The following is a 20738-nucleotide window of genomic DNA, read 5'->3' as shown; positions in this document are numbered from 1 at the left end:
ACTTGACCCTCTCCTCACCCTTCTGATTGTAGGTAAAAAATCTGAGCACGGTATAAATATTTCAAATGTCCCCATGACTGTCTAAGTTCGTTGCAATATATCCCCTTTTAAATCCGGCTTGTAGTTTAAATTTTTTCCCATTTCTAGTATATTAAATCCTAGACATTTTGCTTGTACAGTATCTTGAAATAATGCTTTTGTAAGGAATCAAAAGTGCCACCTTGTGGTGAAAGGACAAAATAATATACATTTCCAATGTTGGACTCTTTCAGTGTCTTTCAGACTCTGGTTAATTTAGATTAATATGGATAATTTCCTCTGGTTCTTGGGTGACAGTGCTAGTCAAGGTGGACATTTCCTTGAAATGTATCTGACAACCGGTTTCCTATTGAGCTGTAGCATTTTTCTATAGCATTCCCCAAATATTTTGCAATTGCAGACATATTCTCAGGTGGAAAAAAACCAGAGCCGTAAACCCATGTGTTGATTTTCAACAAACGTATGGGGAACGGGGTGAGCTCCTGCTGTTAGCTCCAGCTTTTGCCAACCTAGCAGTTCGAAAACATGCCAATGTGAGTAGGTACCGCTCCAGTGGGAAGGTAACGGCACTCCATGCAGTCATGCCAATGGCCACATGACCTTGGAGGTGCCTACCGACAACGCCTACTCTTCGACTTAGAAATGGAGATAAACACCAACCCCCAGAGTTGGACACGACTGGACTTAATGTCAGGAAAACCTTTACTTACAGATTCTATGTAATTGCTTTTTGTATTAAGACAGGCTGAACATTGCAATATAGCATCCAAGCTTTTGGGTAGACAGAACTCTTTGTCAGAGTGAACGTTCAAAACTTCTTCAATCCTCAGTTTAGGACCTAAATCCCTGCAGATGTTCGTGGGTTAAAACCTCAAGTTATTTAGAGACCAGTTATCTTCTTTTGAAATATATTCTTATATTCGCTGGGATTAGGGGCACAAGATCTATGCAATGGCGAAAGAACACAAATAATAACATTGCTATTGTCTACATCTAGCTTTTTCAACATGACTCCGAGTTCCAGGGTCAGAGAAGCAGATGGCGAAAACCAAAGAATGTCCTGGCCTAGGGGAGCGTGCTTGCTCCTTCAATGTTTAACATTTACAACAACAACAACAACAACAACAACAACAATTTATTGATTAGCCAGTTGGCCTTATCAAAGACAGACAATACAAAAACAACATACAACATACAACATACATCTGGTTCACTTAAAATAAAATACAATATACAGGTGTCTGCCTGCTTGGTGCCAATGTAGTTTAGCTAAAAATCTATGCATCAACTATCCTCATCTCCCCATTTACACAAATGACGAGCCACTGCCAGAAGAGATAGTTTCATCTATGCTGACGATCGTGCCATCAAAAAGCGAGAACAATCCGAAATAATTCCGATATACGATTCAAAACGATTTTTTGGACATGTCTAGTGACTACCAGTGGGATTTTTTCAAATTTAACATGGCTTTGCCTTTGAATTTTGTCCTGAAGGAAGCTGTGAGTCTTTAGCCTTCATCCTTGGAGGAGCAATGAAGAACACTGAGGTCAAAAGCTCACATATAATCCTTGCTTTTCAAATCCGTTCACTGACCTAAAATAGACTCCTTCATGCCAGCTCTCTTTCCTGAGATCTATCTAACCTTCTTGGAAACACCCTTGTAAAAGGAATGAGCCTGAGGTGGTGGCATTTCTCTCACTTCCTTCTTACCTCCACTTCCAGAACATTTTTCTTTTCAATCTGGGAACGTCAACATGGAGATTCTACCCTGAATTAAGCAGGGTGCTTTGTTACAAATGCCGACGGAGAACAGCCCTCTATTCACAGAAGAGTGAAGAGAAATACATGGATCACCCAACCTATCCTCCACCCTCCGTTCCCTTGATAAAGATAATTGCATCTTGTCAGGTATGATGGGACCTGAAAAATATATGTATTCATCTCAGAGGTATTCATAACTTGCGAGTGGGATTGTGTGTGTGCGTGAAATTTGTCAAAAATGCTTGCTGTTAATAAAGAGCCTACAGGAGCAAAGAAGAGGATTGGATATTAAGAAGGGATTGGCTAATGTCTGCACACGAGATCCTACAGTGTGGTGCCATTTTCGGATGGTGATCAGAGAAAGCTTAGATGACCTGTCACATCTTGCCTGGGATCATGGTTAGTGAGGACTATAATCTAGGAGAACCTCAAGGGTGGATACTGAGGTGGGAAGTCTAATCTAGGGGAGCCTTATGAGCAGATGTAACTGGGGTGGGGTGTCACTCTAGGAGAACCTCAAGGACAGATATCACTGGAATGTGGACTGTGATCTAGGAGAACCTCAAGGGCAAATTGCACTGGAGAGTGGACGATAATCTAGGAGAATCTCAAGGGCAGATGTCACTGGAGTGTGGACTATAATCTAGGAGAATCTCAAGGACAGATGTCTCTGGAATGTGGACTATAATCTAGGAGAATCTCAAGGACAGATGTCTCTGGAATGTGGACTATAATCTAGGAGAATCTCAGGGGCAGATGTCTCGAGTGTGGACTATAATCTAGGAGAATCTCAATGGCAGATGTCACTGGAGTGTGGACGATAATCTAGGAGAATCTCAAGGGCAGATGTCACTGGAGTGTGGACTATAATCTAGGAGAATCTCAATGGCAGATTGTACTGCAGTGTGGACGATAATCTAGGAGAATCTCAAGGGCAGATGTCACTGGAGTGTGGACTATAATCTAGGAGAATCTCAATGGCAGATTGTACTGGAGTATGGACGATAATCTAGGAGAATCTCAAGGGCAGATGTCACTGGAGTGTGGACGATAATCTAGGAGAATCTCAATGGCAGATGTCACCGGACTGTAGACTATAATCTAGGAGAACCTCAAAGACAAATGGCACTGGAGTGTGGACTATAATCTAGGAGAATCTCAAGGGCAGATGGCACTGGAGTGTGGACTATAATCTAGAAGAATCTCAAGGGCAGATGTCACTGGAATGTGGACTATGATCTAGGAGAACCTCAAGGGCAGATGTCACTGGAGTGTGGACTATAATCTAGGAGAATCTCAAGGACAGATGGCACTGGAGTGTGGACTATAATCTAGGAGAATCTCAATGGCAGATTGTACTGGAGTGTGGACTATAATCTAGGAGAATCTCAATGGCAGATTGTACTGGAGTGTGGACTATAATACAGGAGAATCTCAAGGGCAGATGTCACTGGGGTGTGGACTATAATCTAGGAGAATCTCAATGGCAGATTGTACTGGAGTGTGGACTATAATCTAGGAGAATCTCAATGGCAGATTGTACTGGAGTGTGGACTATAATCTAGGAGAATCTCAAGGGCAGATTGTACTGGAGTGTGGACTATAATCTAGGAGAATCTCAATGGCAGATTGTACTGGAGTGTGGACTATAATCTAGGAGAATCTCAAGGGCAGATGTCACTGGGGTGTGGACTATAATCTAGGAGAATCTCAATGGCAGATTGTACTGGAGTGTGGACTATAATCTAGGAGAATCTCAATGGCAGATTGTACTGGAGTGTGGACTATAATCTAGGAGAATCTCAAGGGCAGATGTCACTGGAGTGTGGACTATAATCTAGGAGAATCTCAATGGCAGATTGTACTGGAGTGTGGACTATAATCTAGGAGAATCTCAATGGCAGATTGTACTGGAGTGTGGACTATAATCTAGGAGAATCTCAATGGCAGATTGTACTGGAGTGTGGACTATAATCTAGGAGAATCTCAAGGGCAGATTGTACTGGAGTGTGGACTATAATCTAGGAGAATCTCAATGGCAGATTGTACTGGAGTGTGGACTATAATCTAGGAGAATCTCAATGGCAGATTGTACTGGAGTGTGGACTATAATCTAGGAGAATCTCAAGGGCAAATTGCACTGGAGAGTGGATGATAATCTAGGAGAACCTCAAGGACAGAAGGCACTGAAGGGTGGACTATAAGAGAATCTCAAGAGCAGATATCACTGAAGTAAAGATTCTACTCTAGGAGAACCTCAACAGCGATGTTACTTGGGTAGGCAGTCTACTCTTAGGAGAATCTCAAGGATGAATGTCACTGGAGTAAGGAGTCCAACCTAGGAGAACCTCAAGGGTGGATGCCTTGGCTGTGGTGTATGCTCTCAACTTCAATCCAATCTTGAAAGCCATGTTGGGTCCCATATTGAGAGAAAAACAGTATAAATCAAACTTCATGGGGCTCCACCATCTCTAACCCATCTAATACATTTGTGAAGCTCAAGATGTATATATGATGGTGGATTTCATGTATCCTAACGACTCGGACCTTGACTTCAGTCAGTGGGGAACTCTCTTTTGCCACTGTGCCCCAGGCAGCAAAATCTCTTGGGCTAGTTCTGGACTTTGATCACAGCTACTTTGGAGCTACTATTAGAAGAAGGTGTTCTCGGCCATGTACCAAGTCTTTCCCATTTCTTTGGAGATGGAGGTTTCCTATTTGACTTGTATTATAGGATCCATGGGTTTCATGACTCTGACCTTGACTTCGCTCAGTGGGGAGCTCTCTTTTGACATTGTGCCGCAGGCAGCAAAGTCTCTTGGGATGCGTCTGGGCCTTGATCACGGCTGCTTTGGAACTACCATTAGAAGAAGATGTTCTCGGCCATGTACCAAGTCTTTCCCATTTCTTTGGAGATGGAGGTTTCCTATTTGACTTGTATTATAGGATCCATGGATTTCATGACTGACCTTGACTTCGGTCAGTGGGGAGCTCTCTTTTGACATTGTGCCCCAGGCAACAAAGTCTCTTGGGTTGCGTCTGGGCCTTGATCACGGCTGCTTTGGAGCTACTATTAGAAGAATATGTTCTCAGTCACGTACCAAGTCTTTCCCATTTCTTTGGAGATGGAGGTTTCCTATTTGACTCATATTATAGGATCCATGGATTTCATGACTCCGACCTTGACTTTGGTCAGTGGGGAGCTCTCTTTTGCCATTGTGCCCCAGGCAGCAAAGTCTCTTGGGATGCGGCTGGGCCTTGATCACGGCTGCTTTGGAGCTACCATTAGAAGAAGGTGTTCTCGGTCACGTACCAAGTCTTTCCCATTTCTTTGGAGATGGAGGTTTCCTATTTGACTCATATTATAGGATCCATGGATTTCATGACTCCGACCTTGACTTTGGTCAGTGGGGAGCTCTCTTTTGCCATTGTGCCCCAGGCAGCAAAGTCTCTTGGGCTGCGTCTGGGCCTTGATCACGGCTGCTTTGGAGCTACCATTAGAAGAAGATGTTCTCGGCCATGTACCAAGTCTTTCCCATTTCTTTGGAGATGGAGGTTTCCTATTTGACTCGTATTATAGGATCCACATTCTCTCTTTATTGTTCCAGTTCATGAAGGCAAGGTGGTGACAGTTACTTGGTCGACATCCAGGCCCCGGGAGGCTTTGTAGACCCCGCGACAAATGGCCTGGCCCTATGGGCACCCTCTCCTTGCATTGAGGGGTCATTGGGGACTAGCATGGAACAGTGCCCCCTATTCTGAAGGCGTCCCCCATGGCGCCATTGAATGACAGCCAACAACCCGGCTCTCTGTACAGACAAGGCAAAAGCGTGGCTTTGACAAACACTCACAGGAAAATAATAAAGTGGCAAACTAATTTTGCATCGGACACACTTACCAGAGCATAAAGAGCTTCTGAAAAGGAGACATCTTGTGCCATCTATCTTCCTTAAACACCCAAGCTGTGACAAAGTGGAAAGCAAAATTATGATGAATGATGGGACAGGTTTTTTTTCCCGTCGGTACCTGGCTGCATTAACCTGGCAGCATGGGTTTGAATGGGGGGGAAAATGGGACTTCCACCCGAGGCGGAGGAAGGAAAGGCGATCGCCTCAAACCCGCAAATGCACAAATAGATGCGCCCAAGTCTTTATTATAAATCGGGGCCTGGTTTTCATCATAATGAAGGCATAGCTCGTGACATAAATTAAAAGCGGCAAGTGATAGGTCAGCATTGCGCCACGTTGCGCGAAGACAAATGGCCGCCGATCCCTTGACAGGGACTGTATCTCATTTACAATTTTGGGAGTACATTTCCCCGATTGCAAAGAGGAACACGGCGAGGTTTTGTTCGTCATCGGCCTCGGCGTCATTTATTTTACTGCCTCATTTGAATATGATGAATACCGGAGGCCTTTATTTGTTCACAACAACCAAATAATTGTAGATCCACCAGTTTGGCAGCAATTAATCACCAAACGGGGAGATTTTTTCTCTTCCCCCCCCCTTACCCTTCTCTTCCAGCAATCCACTACAAACATGACATTGAACAATAAAAAACATTAACCTTTGCTTTATAAGAAGGCGCTCAGAATGCACACCTACATCAAAGATGCATTTGGATTTTTTTTTTAAAAAAAAGGTTTGAGCTTTCAAGCTTCAAGATTGGTAAATTATAGGCACCTCAAATTTCACAGGTTTTTTAAAAAGTGGTTTATTAATTCATATCTTTGAACTTCAAGTGGAAGCATGGCCAGAGAATCATATTGGCGGACCTGGAAAATGACTACAGGGAGCACCTCTCTAGCATTTATAGCTCTTCCAATGCAAATCTTATGGTCAACTTCTAGCAGGAACATACCATAGTATTATGCTGGAGGATCTAGATTGTCAAATGTTTTCAACTACGGAGCCCTTTTTGAAGCAAAAGTTTATCGTGAAGCCCCAAGAAATGTTTATCTATATTAAATAAAAATGTAATGTCCATTTGAAATTTGGGTACAACATAGCATTTGAACTGGCGAGTGTTTTAAGGTATCCACATGCCTACTATTATAACCCTGTCACACCTGAGACAGGTAAAACTATGCTTAGATTCAAAAATAGCGGAGGAGGGAATACTGGGGTTATTCCCTGGGAGGGGCCTTTGCCCTCTCCCAGCAGGAAAATAACATGGGGACGTGGTCCACGAGGAAGCCACACCCCCTGTCATTCTCCCCAAGGGGAGGGCAGAGAAAGGAAGTACTTCGCACTTTAACAACACAACCGTTCAATGCTAAGGCTTCCCCGTCTGCTCAGGGTTCCATACTTTGCACTTTAACAACACAACCGTTCAATGCTAAGACTTCCCCGTCTGCTCAGGGTTCCATACTTCGCACTTTAACAACACAACCGTTCAATGCTAAGGCTTCTCCATCTGCACAGGGTTTCATACTTCGCACTTTAACAACACAACCGTTTAATACTAAGGCTTCCCCGTCTGTGCAGGGTTTCATACTTCGCACTTGAACAACACAACCGTTCAATGCTAAGGCTTCCCCGTTTGTGCAGGGTTTCATACTTCGCACTTGAACAACACAACCGTTCAATGCTAAGGCTTCTCCATCTGCACAGGGTTTCATACTTCGCACTTGAACAACACAACTGTTCAATGCTAAGGCTTCCCCGTCTGTGCAGGGTTTCATACTTCGCACTTGAACAACACAACCGTTCAATGCTAAGGCTTCCTGCCAAATGGAAAGTAGAGAAGAGTCTACTGAACAAGCCAGGACCTGCCGCAGACCAGGACTGCCATTTGTTGAGGAGTTACTAAAGTGGAGGCATTACTTTCATTCAGCCCTCGTAATTAAATCTCACTGGAGGACCTAGATGTTTCTAAAGGCATTTCTAGGTCCACCCATGTGGTTCTATCTCCCAGTAGGAAATGACCATAGAGTCACATTGGAGGACGTAGAGATTCCTCTTCTTTAAGTGCTTGATGGGGATGGATGCGGCCCGTTCTCCTCCTCCCCTCGCTCGCTTTCCAAATGGATGGCGGCAAAGGCGTGCTCCAGCTGCCGGTGCCTCGCTGCCCTTGTGCCGCCGCCTGCCAGTTGTGCGCTTGCCGCCGCCTCGCAATGAGCGCCACCATCTGCCGTGCCACGTGGACATCATAATCTTTTCTTAATTACATTAGCCGTGCAATCAGTTACTGCATTACAAGGCCAGCGATGAGCTTTTAAATCTTGCTGGAAATCATAAATAATTGCAATAAGTGCCAGGCGCCAGATGTGAGTGCCAACTCGGTGCGGGCTAGATAAATAGCAACCTTCCGAGGCAGCCTTCCGTGGCTGTCCAGCCGGGCCCGTGGCGAACCGACGCGGAGGGGGCCTTCAGTGTCCCCCCCCTTTCCATTTTATATATTTGTTTATTTTGATTTATCTTCCGCTTTGCTCCCGGATGGAGTTCAAAGTGACTTACAATATACCTTGAAAGTGAACATCTGCAACGGAGTGGAGTGTGCCATTGTGTTTCTAACCAACGGCAATATTAAGCGGAACCAATTGCAGATTTTTAGTTTGGAGACATAGTTTGGAGACCTGGTATCCAAGTACCCTCTTTGTCTGGAAATGTAATCTGTGAGTCTCATGTGGAACAATTTGGAAACTCCGGAGTCTTCTCCAACCCCTTTCACCGCTCTCCCCAAATGCACCGTTGTGCTGATTTCCATGAAGGGATTTCTGAGCAGTTTCTAAACCTTGTTTGCACCAACAGCTGTTAGCGTCTGATGAGCCGTGGGTATTCTGTTAGGGAAAACCTGTTATGGAGTTTATAGCGCCGGCACTTAAATATTATGAGCCCTAATATATAAATAGCCGAGCACATGTTGCAGTGGCTCGCCTTTCGTTTCAAGGAAGGCGTGAAGTTTTTCTGGACTTTTTCCCCCCCATTTTTAATGCCAAGCAACCAGAGGTGGGAGCAACCATTTGGAAATGGAAGTTGTCGGTGTGAAAGTGTATATGGCAATACCTTTAACATCATTTGAATCAACAACGCGAACATCAGAAATGGGCCTATCAGGTCCGGGCACCCTAATGCTCTGTTTAAGACACTGTATAGTTTTATGCTATCTATATATATAAAAGGGTAATGAAATTTCGGCCTAGGACAAAACAACAAAACTACACATCCCAGAAACACTAAACTTGGCAGCACAACCCCTCATCCATGCCTCTACGTTCATATAACAAAAAGAAAAGAAAAATAAAGTCCTAATTAGAGGGAGAGGAATAATTGTTTTTTATCCAGTTGCTGCCAGTTAAAAGGCTAAGCTCCGCCTACCTGGTTTCCTAGCAACCCTTGCAGCCCAGGGGACAGGCAGAGTTAGGCCTCACTTAGGCCTCTTCCACACTGCCTATAAAATACAGATTATCAGATTTGAACTGGATTATATGGCAGTGTAGATGCAAGGCCCTTCCACACAGCTATATAACTAATTTATAATCTTATATTATCTGCTTTGAACTGGATTATCTTGACTCCACACTGCCATATAATCCACTTCAGTGTGCAGTTGGACACAACTGGACTAATGTCAGGAGAAAACCTTTACCCTTTACCATAACTACCACCAATTCCTCAATACTTTATTTCCCATACCACTATACTTCGCCACAGCAACACATGGCCGGGCACAGCTAGTTTTAAACTATTCTGTTTTGGTTGTGTTTTTAAATTGTTTATTTTATGATGTTGTGATCTGATTGGGCTTCTCCGAGTCCTTTCGGGGAGATGGAGGTGGCATACAAAAATAAAATTATTATTATTATTACCGTGTTCCCTCACTACTTCGCAGTTTGCTTTTCGCGGACTCGCTGTTTCTCGGATTTTTAATAGACACTAAAATAATATTATAAATCATAAAATAATATTATAAATCCCTCTTTCTACTTCCTTCCTAAGGAAAAGCCCAGGAGAGAAAAGGAGGCTGAAGCAGCTTTGTTTTCGCCAAATATAGCGTTCCTACTTTGCGGATTTTCACTTTTTCTGGGTGGTCCTGGAACGTAACCCCCGCGGTAAGTGAGGGAACACATTATTATTATTATTATTATTATTATTATTATTATTATTATTATTATTTTATTATGATACAGCAAACAAGATAGATATGCTGGATTTTGTATCACAAAATCATAAGTCGAACACTTCCCAAGTGTCTAGGACTGTGTGATGTATTTTCGGATGATGCGTGCAGATCCCAGCAGGGTGGCCTTTTGCAGTTGGCAGATTGTGATTTTGTCAATGTCTATTGTTTCCAAATGCTGGCTGAGATCTTTTGGCACGGCACCCAGTGTGCCCATCACCACCGGGACCACCTGCACTGGTTTCTGCCAGAGTCTTTGAAGTTCAATCTTGAGGTCCTGATAGCAGCTGAGTTTTTCCTGTTGTTTTTCTTGTTCTTCGTCAATGCGACTGTCACCTGGGATGGCAACATCAATGATACAAACCTTTTTCTTTTCCACAACTGTGAGGTCTGGTGTTGTTGTTGTTGTTGTTGTTGTTGTTATTATTATTATTATTATTATTATTATTATTATTATTATTGAAGCAAACAAAAACATTTGTGTTGCTGTGAGTTTTCCCTGCTGTATGTCCATGTTCCAGAAGCATTCTCTCTTGACGTTTTGCCCACATCTATGGCAGGCATCCTCAGAGGTTGTGAGGTCACCTCTGAGGATGCCTGCCATAGATGTGGGCGAAACGTCATGAGAGAAGGCTTCTGGAACATGGCCATACAGCCCAGAAAACCCACAGCAACCCAGTGATTGTGGTCATGAAAGCCTTCAACAAAAACATTTAGGCCTTCTAGACATCATCATCAACAACAACAAAACTTTATTTATATACTGCTCTATCTCCTGAAAGGGACTTAGGGCAGTTTAATCGTAAGCATTCAATACCACATAGAACATACAAAAATGCAATAAAACATAAGCATAAAAATGATCAAAAACAATATTTGAAAGTCTCTTGTGATCTCCTCCAATACTACATTTCTATGAAGTTATAATGGGCTAAGGTTTCGTTCCAGGAGATACCTAAATGCATAGATGCTCCAATCCCGTTATATACAATGGTGTAAGAAAAAGGCATCTCATATAAAATGGCAAAATCAAGAATTGCTTTTTTTATTTTTAAAATATAGTTTCAAGCTGTCGATCGTTGAACCAATGATACAGAATCCATAGACATGGAAGGCTGGCTCTAGCGTAGAATGGTAAAAATGGCAATAGATCAGTGTTTCTCAACCTGGGGGTCGGGACCCCTGGGGGGTCCAGAGGAGGGTTCAGAGGGGTCACCAAAGACCAGTATTTTCTGTTGGTCATGGGGTTTCTATGTGGGAAGCTTGGCCCAATTCTATCATTGGTGGGATTCAAGGGGCACTTTGATTGTAGGTGAACTATACATCCCCGCAACTACAACTCCCGAATGTCAAGGTCTATTTTCCCCAAACTCCACCAGTGTTTACATTTGAGCATATTGAGTATTCATGGCAAGTCTGGTCCAGATCTATCATTGTTTGGAGTCCACAATGCTCTCTGGATGGAGGTGAACTACATCTCCAAAACTCAAGGTCAATGCCCACCAAACCCTTCCAGTATTTTCTGTTGGTCAATAGAGTTCTGTGTGCCAAGTTTGGTTCAGTTCCATTGTTGGTGGAGTTCAGAATGCGCTTTGATTGTAGGTGAACTATAAATCCCAGCAACTACAACCCCACCAGTATTCAAATTTGGATGTATCGGGTATTTGTGCCAAATTTGGTCCAGTGAATGAAACATGAGGAACTGTATTAAGGGGTCTCGGCATTACGAAGGTTGAGAACAGAGCCGGTCCAACAATGAGGCGAATTAAGCGGTCGCTTCGGGCACTGCTTTTTCTGTTGATTTGTTGTAAAACATGGTGTTTTGGTGCTTAATTTGTAAAATCTTAATGTAATTTGATGTTCAATAGGCTTTTCCTTAATCCCTCCTTATTATCCAACATTTATTTATTTGCTACATTTATATGTCGCCCTTCTCAACCCGAAGGGGACTCAGAGCGGTTTACAAATTAAATGTACATACAATATTATATTCGCATAGTACAATACTGGCAATAAAATTACTATATTGTACTGTAGCAATATATTGTAATATTATTAGTAATATTACATGTAAAATCTATATATATAAAAGAGTGATGGCATCACGGCGACCAACAAAACAACAAAACTACAGGTCCTCCAACCTCGAAACTTGACAACACAACCCATCATCCACGCCTCTAGGTTGATACAACAAAAAGAAAAGAAAAATAAAGTCCTAATTAGAGGGAAAGGAATAATTGTTTTTATCCAATTATTGCCAGTTAGAGGACTAATCTCTGCCCACTTGGTCTCCTAGCAACCCACTCAGCCCAGGGGACAGGCAGACTTAGGCCTCAGCCTCTTCCACAGATTATCTAATTTGCACTGGATTATATGGCAGTGTAGACTCAAGGCCCTTCCACACAGCTATATCACCCATTTATAATCTTATATTATCTGCTTTGAACTGGATTATCTGGACTCCACACTGCCATATAATCCACTTCAGTGTGCATTTTATACAGCTGTGAAGAAAGGGCCTCATATAATCCAGTTCTAAGCAGATAATATAAGATTATCAATATAATATGTAATAATTACTGTGATATAGAATCATAGAATAGTAGAGTTGGAAGAGACCTCATGGGCCATCCAGTCCAACCCCATTCTGCCAAGAAGCAGGAAATCGCATTCAAAGCGATTAATAATAATACAGAACAATATAATCTCTAAAATCAGGACAGTAAATAAAGAGCAACACTCTGAAAGCATAAGCCACAGCAACGCGTGGCCAGGCAAAGCTAGTGTAATATATAATTAATATTATTATATTGTATTATTAGTATTATATCGTATTACAATATAATATTATGAATATTTTCGCTTATCCAACACTTTTATTTTTCAGTGATGGGGGGGGGGGGTGCCAAAATTCTGTTCGCCTACACTTGAAAAATACCTACCGTGTTTCCCCGAAAATAAGACAGTGTCTTATATTATTTTTTACTCCCAAAGATGCGCTAGGTCTTATTTTCAGGGGATGTCTTATTTTTCCATGAAGAAGAATTCATAATCATTATTGAACAAAAACATTGAACATTGATTCTATACTGTACTGTAGTTGTCATCACAAACCAATATAACTAAACCAGACAAACTGTGACTCCTGTCAAGAATTTCTTGTTACTACCATTATTTCCATATACAACTGGTATGTAAGACGCCCCAAGTCCCTCTGGGGAGATGGAGGCGGGGTATAAAAATAAAATTATGATTATGGTTATGATTATTATGTACATTTACCAATCCTATGGTGTTTTGTTTGGCGGGCACCGGGCATGCTTCCAAACAAAAACTTTGCTAGGTCTTACTTTCAGGGGAGGCCTTATATTTAGCAATTCAGCAAAGCCTCCACTAGGTCTTATTTTTTGGAGATGTCTTATTTTCAGGTAAACAGGGTAGTTGAGAACCACTTTTTTTTCGTGTCAGGAGCAACCGGAGTTGCTTCTGGAGTGAGAGAATTGGCCGTCTGCAAGGACGTTGCCCAGGGGACGCCCGGATGTTTTACCATCCTTGTGGGAGGCTTCTCTCATGTCCCCGCATGGGAGCTGGAGCTGATAGAGGGAGCTCATCCGCGCTCTCCCCAGGTGGGATTCGAACCTGGCAGCCTTCAGGTCAGCAACCCAACCTTCAAGTCACGAGGCTTTAGTCCACTACGCCACCGAAGGCTCCACTCTATTAATAGCAAGAAGGGTCTTTATTCATTTTAAGTAACTTTGCTCTCTATAGAACCATCATAGGGGTATCTACACTGACAATTTAATGCAATTTTAAGTCCTTATTGAAAAAAGTGGTTTTCCTGTGCAGATAATTACATAGGAAATCCTGGAACCAGTTTTGAGGGCTGGATAGTGATTACACAAACCACACAGCACTGATGCACATTAAGGACTTTCTTTCTCATACTTTTGTGGGTGTTTGTTGAAGCTAGCTTCAAACTGCATTAAATGGGCAGTGCAGACACCTCAGCAGACACCAGACATTCATCATCATGGAATTCCAAAAATTCTTTAACATATAATTGATTTGTATGAAATAAACAAATTCTGCGGCAGCAGTACTGTACACAGAATCACTATATAACAAGTTCTCAGCATCTATATATATAAAAGAGTGATGGCATCAGGGCAGCGAACAAAACAACAAAACTACATGCCCCCCAACCTCGAAATTTGACAACACAACCCATCATCGACGGCTCTAGGTTAATACAACAAAAAGAAAAGAAACATAAAGTCCAAATTAGAGGGAGAGCAATAATTGTTTTTATCCAATTGCTGCCAGTTAGAGGGCTAAGCTCTGCCCAACCACCACTACCTCAACTATTTCTCACCAACACCACCAGACAACGCCACAGCAACGCGTGGCCAGGCACAGCTAGTGATAGTATAATTTTGTTAATACAATTATGTCGTGGAATTTGCTGGTACGTGAAGCGATTTATAGTTTCCAAATCACAATCTCCTTAGATCATTGCAAGCTGGATAGCAAGTGTCCTAGAAGCAAGTAAAAATACAGCAGAGTCCTTTCACATCCAACACATGTGCTTCACCCGTCTAACAGCAGAGTTCAACAGCCAGCATCTGACCTTATACACATTGTTTTAGGATTCAGGTTTTCATCCAAAATATGTGAAGGCTTTAATCTTCACAGTTGAAATATATACAAAATGTACAAATAGGATACGAGGATCCACTTTCCTTGTACTTGCAAACAATCAGAGTCATCAGATAGCCATATACAGAATATACTCACACTGAGGCCCACAGGAGAGAGAAAGATGGATTATTTCATCCTCCTTATATAGCCTGCCGATAGGTCACCAGTAAGAAACACTGGCCAATGCAATAACACTGACATGGGTATGACTCAATAAATACCAATTGCATCATTGTATTCACAGTCATAGCCCAAGTGCTATCAATATATCACACGTTCATCAAAGAGTATGTTTTCCATTATTACAAATGTTTTGCTATATCTATCTAACAAATTAATGGCCTATAAATATCACCCAAGGATAGTCCATTGGTTCCTACTCATACTAATGGCTTTGTTCTACAAAATTCTAGGATTTCACCATTTCTTGATGTCTTACGTTTGCTTGTGATTCAAAGGAGTAGACTGAAGAATTCTAAGTATCCAACTCAAATTGAAAGTCACAAATTTCCATAAGGTTGACATGAGACAATTATGGCACAAATGAGCTTTTTGTTAGTCTAAAACAAAACAAACATCAAATCAATGGAATTGGTTTTTATGTTGACTCATAATTCATCCACTGATGTGATGTGCCTAGTCAGGGCCAACTGATAAAATCTAGAACATTATATATCTGGTGAGATTCTAGGGTAAACCAAATAGAATATTTAGAGTCTTGACTATTCACAGATTTCTCTAATAGTTTATAACTGGGATTGGCAGAACCACTGCACTAGATGGACTTGAGTTGTAGTACCGGCTCTTGTCCACTTCTGATGATGGCAGCAGAGAGCAACAGCTCCCTCTTCTGGCCCAGGATAAAGCTGCAGGCAATGCCTTTTTTCTGTGAGCTCCGTTTCCATCAAACTCAATGCCATGAGGGTGCCAAGCAACTAGTCCCTATGAGGCAATGGCACCAAAAGCAGTAACAGAGCTCATTGAGGACCGAGTATCTAATTGACAAAAGGGAGAAGAGGAGGGGAAGGCCAACCATATGTTTGCAATATGCCTAGTGATGATTTCTGGCGACTAAACACCAATTAGGCATTTCCTTGGGAAGCAACGGCGATTTCTCTACCACCAGATCTTATTGAAACGGGGAATTGATAAAAAATATTATTACACTAAATGCTGCTTCGGTAACAGTGCATCCGTGGGGGAGCATTAATGGTCCAGAATGCATGCCAGTTTCCCCCTTCCCCTCCATCCGGGGTGAGAAATCTCCCTCCATTTGTTAATAGGGCACCGGGGGCATCTATTATGCATGGCGCGCATATCCCTTACTGCCATCCACCAGCACTGTTGCCTTGGAATTGCTCTCCACGCCAGAGGAAGTAAGAAAAAAAAAGGAGGGGAAAGGAATGTACTTTGCATAATTTCTAGATGCAGAAGTGAAGGAAAATGCAATATCTGGTACCAGATTCAGAGACTGTGAGCTATTACAGAATAGCTGGGCGCATAAGGACCCAGATGCATGGCTGAAGTGAACTGGTGATATGGCTCCTTACCAATTTGAGGACTGGAGATTCTGTATCATCATAATTATATTTATTACTAACTTGGGTACTCAGTGTTGCCTGCAGTTTTTTTATTTTACAAAATGCATAAGGATGTGGATGACCTACAACTCACATATAATAATAATAATAATAATAATAATAATAATAATAATAATAATAACAATAATTGTGCGGTTTTCTGGCATTGTATATTTTTGCCGCTTCTGTGACTGTTCATTTGGGTTTTGATGATTCCGTAGCCCACTTGTCGATGGATGTCCAGAATCAGCAGCATCCACCGCGGTCCTTTTTATCCTGGGCGACGACCGAGCCAGTATAGACTTCGTTTGGGTTTGATTCTCCATAATGCTAATGGGTTAGGTGCTCTTGGTTGTGCTCCTCAGCTGAGGCCTCTCTGGCTTGGTTGGACCTGCCGGTAGTTACACTACCGCCAGCACAGCCCTCAGTCATCATTGGAGCAGCTAAGCCCCCCCACCACGTCAAGGTGGCACCGCACGGACGCACTGTTACCGAAGCAGCATTTAGTGTAATAATATTTTTTATCAATTCCCCGTTTCAATAAGATCTGGTGGTAGAGAAATCACCGTTGCTTCCCAAGGAAATGCCTAATTGGTGTTTAGTCGCCAGAACGAAATCCAGCATATCTATCTTGTTTGCTGTGCCATACAACGTCGTTGTGTTGATAATAATAACAATAATAATTTTATTATGACACAGCAAACAAAATAGATATGCTGGATTTCGTATACAAAAATCACAAGCCGAACACTTCCCAAGTGTCTAGGACTGTGTGATGCATTTTCAGATGATGCGTGCAGATCCCAGTAGGGTGGCCTTTTGCAGTTGGCAGATCATGATTTTGTCAATGTCTATTGTTTCCAAATGCCGGCTGAGATCTTTTGGCATGGCACCCAGTGTGCCCATCACCACTGGGACCACCTGCACTGGTTTCTGCCAAAGTCTTTGAAGTTCAGTCTTGAGGCCCTGATAGCGGCTGAGTTTTTCCTGTTGTTTTTCGTCAATGCGACTGTCACCTGGGATGGCAACATCAATGATACAAACCTTTTTCTTTTCCACAACTGTGATGTCTGGTGTGTTGTGTTCCAGAACTTTGTCAGTCTGGATTCGGAAGTCCCACAGTATCTTTACGTGCTCATTTTCCAAGACTTTTGCAGGTTTGTGATCCCACCAGTTCTTTGCTGCTGGAAGGTGGTACTTGAGGCATAAGTTCCAATGAATCATTTGGGCCACATAGTTGTGCCTCTGTTTATAGTCTGTCTGTGCAATTTTCTTACAGCAGCTGAGGATATGATCAATGGTTTCGTCGGTTTCCTTGCACAGTCTGCATTTTGGGTCATCAGCTGATTTTTCGATCTTGGCCTTAGTTGCCTTTGTCCTGATGTCTTGCTCCTGGGCTGCAAGGATCAGGCCTTCTGTCTCCTTCTTCAGGGTCCCATTCATGAGCCAGAGCCAGGTCTTCTCCTTATCAGCTTTTCCTTCAATTTTGTCAAGGAACTTTCCATGCAATGTTTTGTTGTGCCAGCTGTCAGCTCTAGTTTGTAGTGCAGTTTTCTTGTACTGGTTTTTTGTCTACTGTGCTTTTTTAATTATTATTATTATTATTATTATTATTATTATTTTATTTTATTTCTTAATCCTCTCTCCTCACAGATTGAAATGGGTTACAACATTGCTATATACTTACTAGCTTGGGTACCCACCATTTTATTTTTACAAAATGCATAAGGTTGTGCAATTTGCCCTTCTGTGGTGGGCCCTAGGAGCAAGAGGCCTCTTTCCAAGGGACCCTTCTTTGATGCGTCCTTGGCACAAAAGGTGTGTTTCCAAATTCCTCTTTCTCTGTTGCACCCTAGGCACAACTGAGATGTTTCCAAAAGGGTCCCTCTCAGTGTGCCCTGGAGGCAGAGGCTATCTTTCCAAGTGACCCTTTCTGATGCATCCTTGGCACTAAAGGTACCTCTCCAAATTCCCCCTTCTCTGGTCCATCCTAGGAGCAAGAGGGCTCTTTCCAGTGCATCCTGAACACAAGGAATACATCTCCAAGGGGCTTTTCTAACATGAACCCTGGTTGCAAAGAGCACCTCTCCAAATTCTCCCTTCTCTGGTGCACCCTAGGCACAACTGAGATGTTTCCAAAAGGGTCCCTTTTAGTGCATCCTGGAGGCAGAGCCTATCTCTCCAAGGGGCCTTCTTTGATGCGCCCTTGGCACAAAAGGTGTGTCTCCAAAGTCCCCCTTCTCTGGTGCACCCTGGGTGCAACTGAGATGTTTCCAAAAGGGTCCCTCTTAGTGCGCCCTGGAGTCAAAGCCTATCTCTCCAAGGGACCCTTCTCTGATGCGTCCTTGGCACAAAAGTTGTGTCTCCAAACTCCCCATTCTTTGGTGCGCCCTGGGTGCAACTGAAATCTCCAAAAGGGTCCCTCTTAGTGCGCCCTGGAAGCAGAGCCTATCTCTCCAAGGAACCCTTCTTTGATGCATCCTTGGCACAAAAGTTGTGTCTCCAAACTCCCCATTCTCTGGTGCGCCCTGGGCGCAACTGAGATCTCCAAAAGAGTCCCTTTTAGTGAGTCCTGGAGACAACCCCTATCTCTCCAAGTGACCCTTCTCTGATGTGTCCTTAGCACAAAAGTTATGTCTCCAAACTCCCCATTCTCTGGTGCACCCTGGGTGCAACTGAGATCTCCAAAAGGGTCCCTCTTAGTGAGTCCTGGAGGCAGAGCCTATCTCTCCAAGGGATCCTTCCTTGATGCGTCCTTGGCACAAAAGTTATGTCTCCAAACTCCCCATTCTCTGGTGCACCCTGGGTGCAACTGAGATCTACAAAAGGGTCCCTCTTAGTGAGTCCTGGAGTCAAAGCCTATCTCTCCAAGGGGCCCTTCTTTTATGCGTCCTTGACACAAAAGTTATGTCTCCAAACTCCCCATTCTCTGGTGCACCGTGGGTGCAAATGAGATCTACAAAAGGGTCACAAAAGGGCCTATCTCTCCAAGTGACCCTTCTTTGGAGGCAGAGCCTATCTCTCCAAGTGACCGTTCTTTGAAACATTTTTGGCACAAAAGTTATGTCTCCAAACTCCCCATTCTCTGGTGCACCTGGGTGCAACTGAGATCTACAAAAGGGTCACTTTTAGTGAGTCCTGGAGGCAGAGCCTATCTCTCTCTCCAAGGGACCCTTCTTTGGAGGCAGAGCCTATCTCTCCAAGTGACCGTTCTTTGAAACATTTTTGGCACAAAAGTTATGTCTCCAAACTCCCCATTCTCTGGTGCACCTGGGTGCAACTGAGATCTACAAAAGGGTCACTTTTAGTGAGTCCTGGAGGCAGAGCCTATCTCTCTCTCCAAGGGACCCTTCTTTGGAGGCAGAGCCTATCTCTCCAAGTGACCGTTCTTTGAAACATTTTTGGCACAAAAGTTGTGTCTCCAAATACCCCTTTCTCTGCCGCATCCTGGGTGCAACTGAGATCTACAAAAGGCATTGAGTCCTGGAGGCAGAGCCTATCTCTCCAAGGGACCCTTCTTTGGAGGCAGAGCCTATCTCTCCAAGTGACCGTTCTTTGAAACGTTTTTGGCACAAAAGTTATGTCTCCAAACTCCCCATTCTCTGGTGCACCTGGGTGCAACTGAGATCTCCAAAAGGGTCCCTTTTAGTGACTCCTGGAGGTAGAGCCTATCTCTCCAAGGGACCCTTCTTTGATGCGTCCTTGGCACAAAAAGTGTGTCTCCAAATTCCCCCTTGTTTGGTGCGCCCTGGGCGCAAACGAGGTGTCTCCAAAAGGGTCCTTCTTGGTGCACCCTGGAGGAAGAACCGATCTCTCCAAAAGGACTTTCCCTGGGAGCCAGGAGTGCGTCTCCAAGGGGATCTTTCCCAGTTGCGCCCTGAGCGCAACGGATCCCTCTCCAAAGTCGCCCTTCTTTGGTGCGCCTCTCGTCTCCGGTTGGTGGAGGGGAGGCAGGGAGAGGAAAGGAAGCGGCGGCAGTGCGGTCTCCGAGAGGCAGGGGGCTCTGTGTTCTTTCTCCTCGGCTTCTCCTCCTCCTCCTCGGGAGCAGGAGCAGCTGCTCTTCGGAGGCGGCGTCAGGCTCGGCTGGGCCGCCTCCCTCCGCCTTTCCATGGCCCCAGCCGGCGGCCTGGGCTCCTGATAAGGCTCCGGGAAGGGGCCCGGCTCCGGTAAGGACCGCCATCGCCTCGCCTTCCTCCTATTCCTCTTCCTCTTCCTCCTCCTCCCGCTGCTTCTGCCTCCCCGCCGCCGGGCAATGAGAAGCTGCTTCTGCTTGAAGCGGGGGAGCCGGGACCAGCAGCCGAAGACAACGACAACGCCGCCTCCTGCTCCGTCTGCGCCCCGGGCAACAGTTAAGTCTCCCCCGGAGCCTTGGAGAAGGAGGACTAGTGGCAACGCTTTGGCCCAGAACCCCCTTCCTTCATTCCTTCCTTTGCTGGGTTTGGGGCCTGAGCTCTCTCCTTCTTCTTGGGTGGCCTTGGCCTGGCTTCTCCTAAACCTCTCCAAAAGAAAGGCCACGACTCTCTCCAAAAGCC

The 20738-nt window shown here is 43.9% G+C and overlaps 1 protein-coding gene across 3 annotated transcripts in view; it reads left to right on the top strand.

The window, feature by feature from the left end:
* The first annotated feature begins 9834 nt into the window (after nucleotides 1-9834).
* Nucleotides 9835-20738, top strand: part of mvb12b (multivesicular body subunit 12B) — a 101559-nt gene continuing 90655 nt past the window's right edge. Inside the window, exon 1 of one of the 3 annotated variants that reach the window (XM_062959847.1) lies at nucleotides 9835-9857. Coding sequence is in view for 1 of the 3 variants with exons in the window: in XM_062959846.1 (XP_062815916.1) it covers nucleotides 20459-20554 (96 nt within the window). In the remaining 2 variants the exon portion in view is untranslated. Of the gene's footprint in view, nucleotides 9858-20220; nucleotides 20555-20738 lie in introns of those variants that run through there. The other 2 variants (XM_062959848.1, XM_062959846.1) reach the window with 2 other exon arrangements.

The sequence above is a fragment of the Anolis carolinensis genome, unplaced genomic scaffold, assembly GCF_035594765.1.
Source record: "Anolis carolinensis isolate JA03-04 unplaced genomic scaffold, rAnoCar3.1.pri scaffold_7, whole genome shotgun sequence".
In the NCBI taxonomy this organism is placed as follows: Eukaryota; Metazoa; Chordata; class Lepidosauria; order Squamata; family Dactyloidae; genus Anolis; species Anolis carolinensis.
Note: the sequence above shows the minus strand (reverse complement) of the source record. Positions and strands in the feature narration are given on the sequence as shown.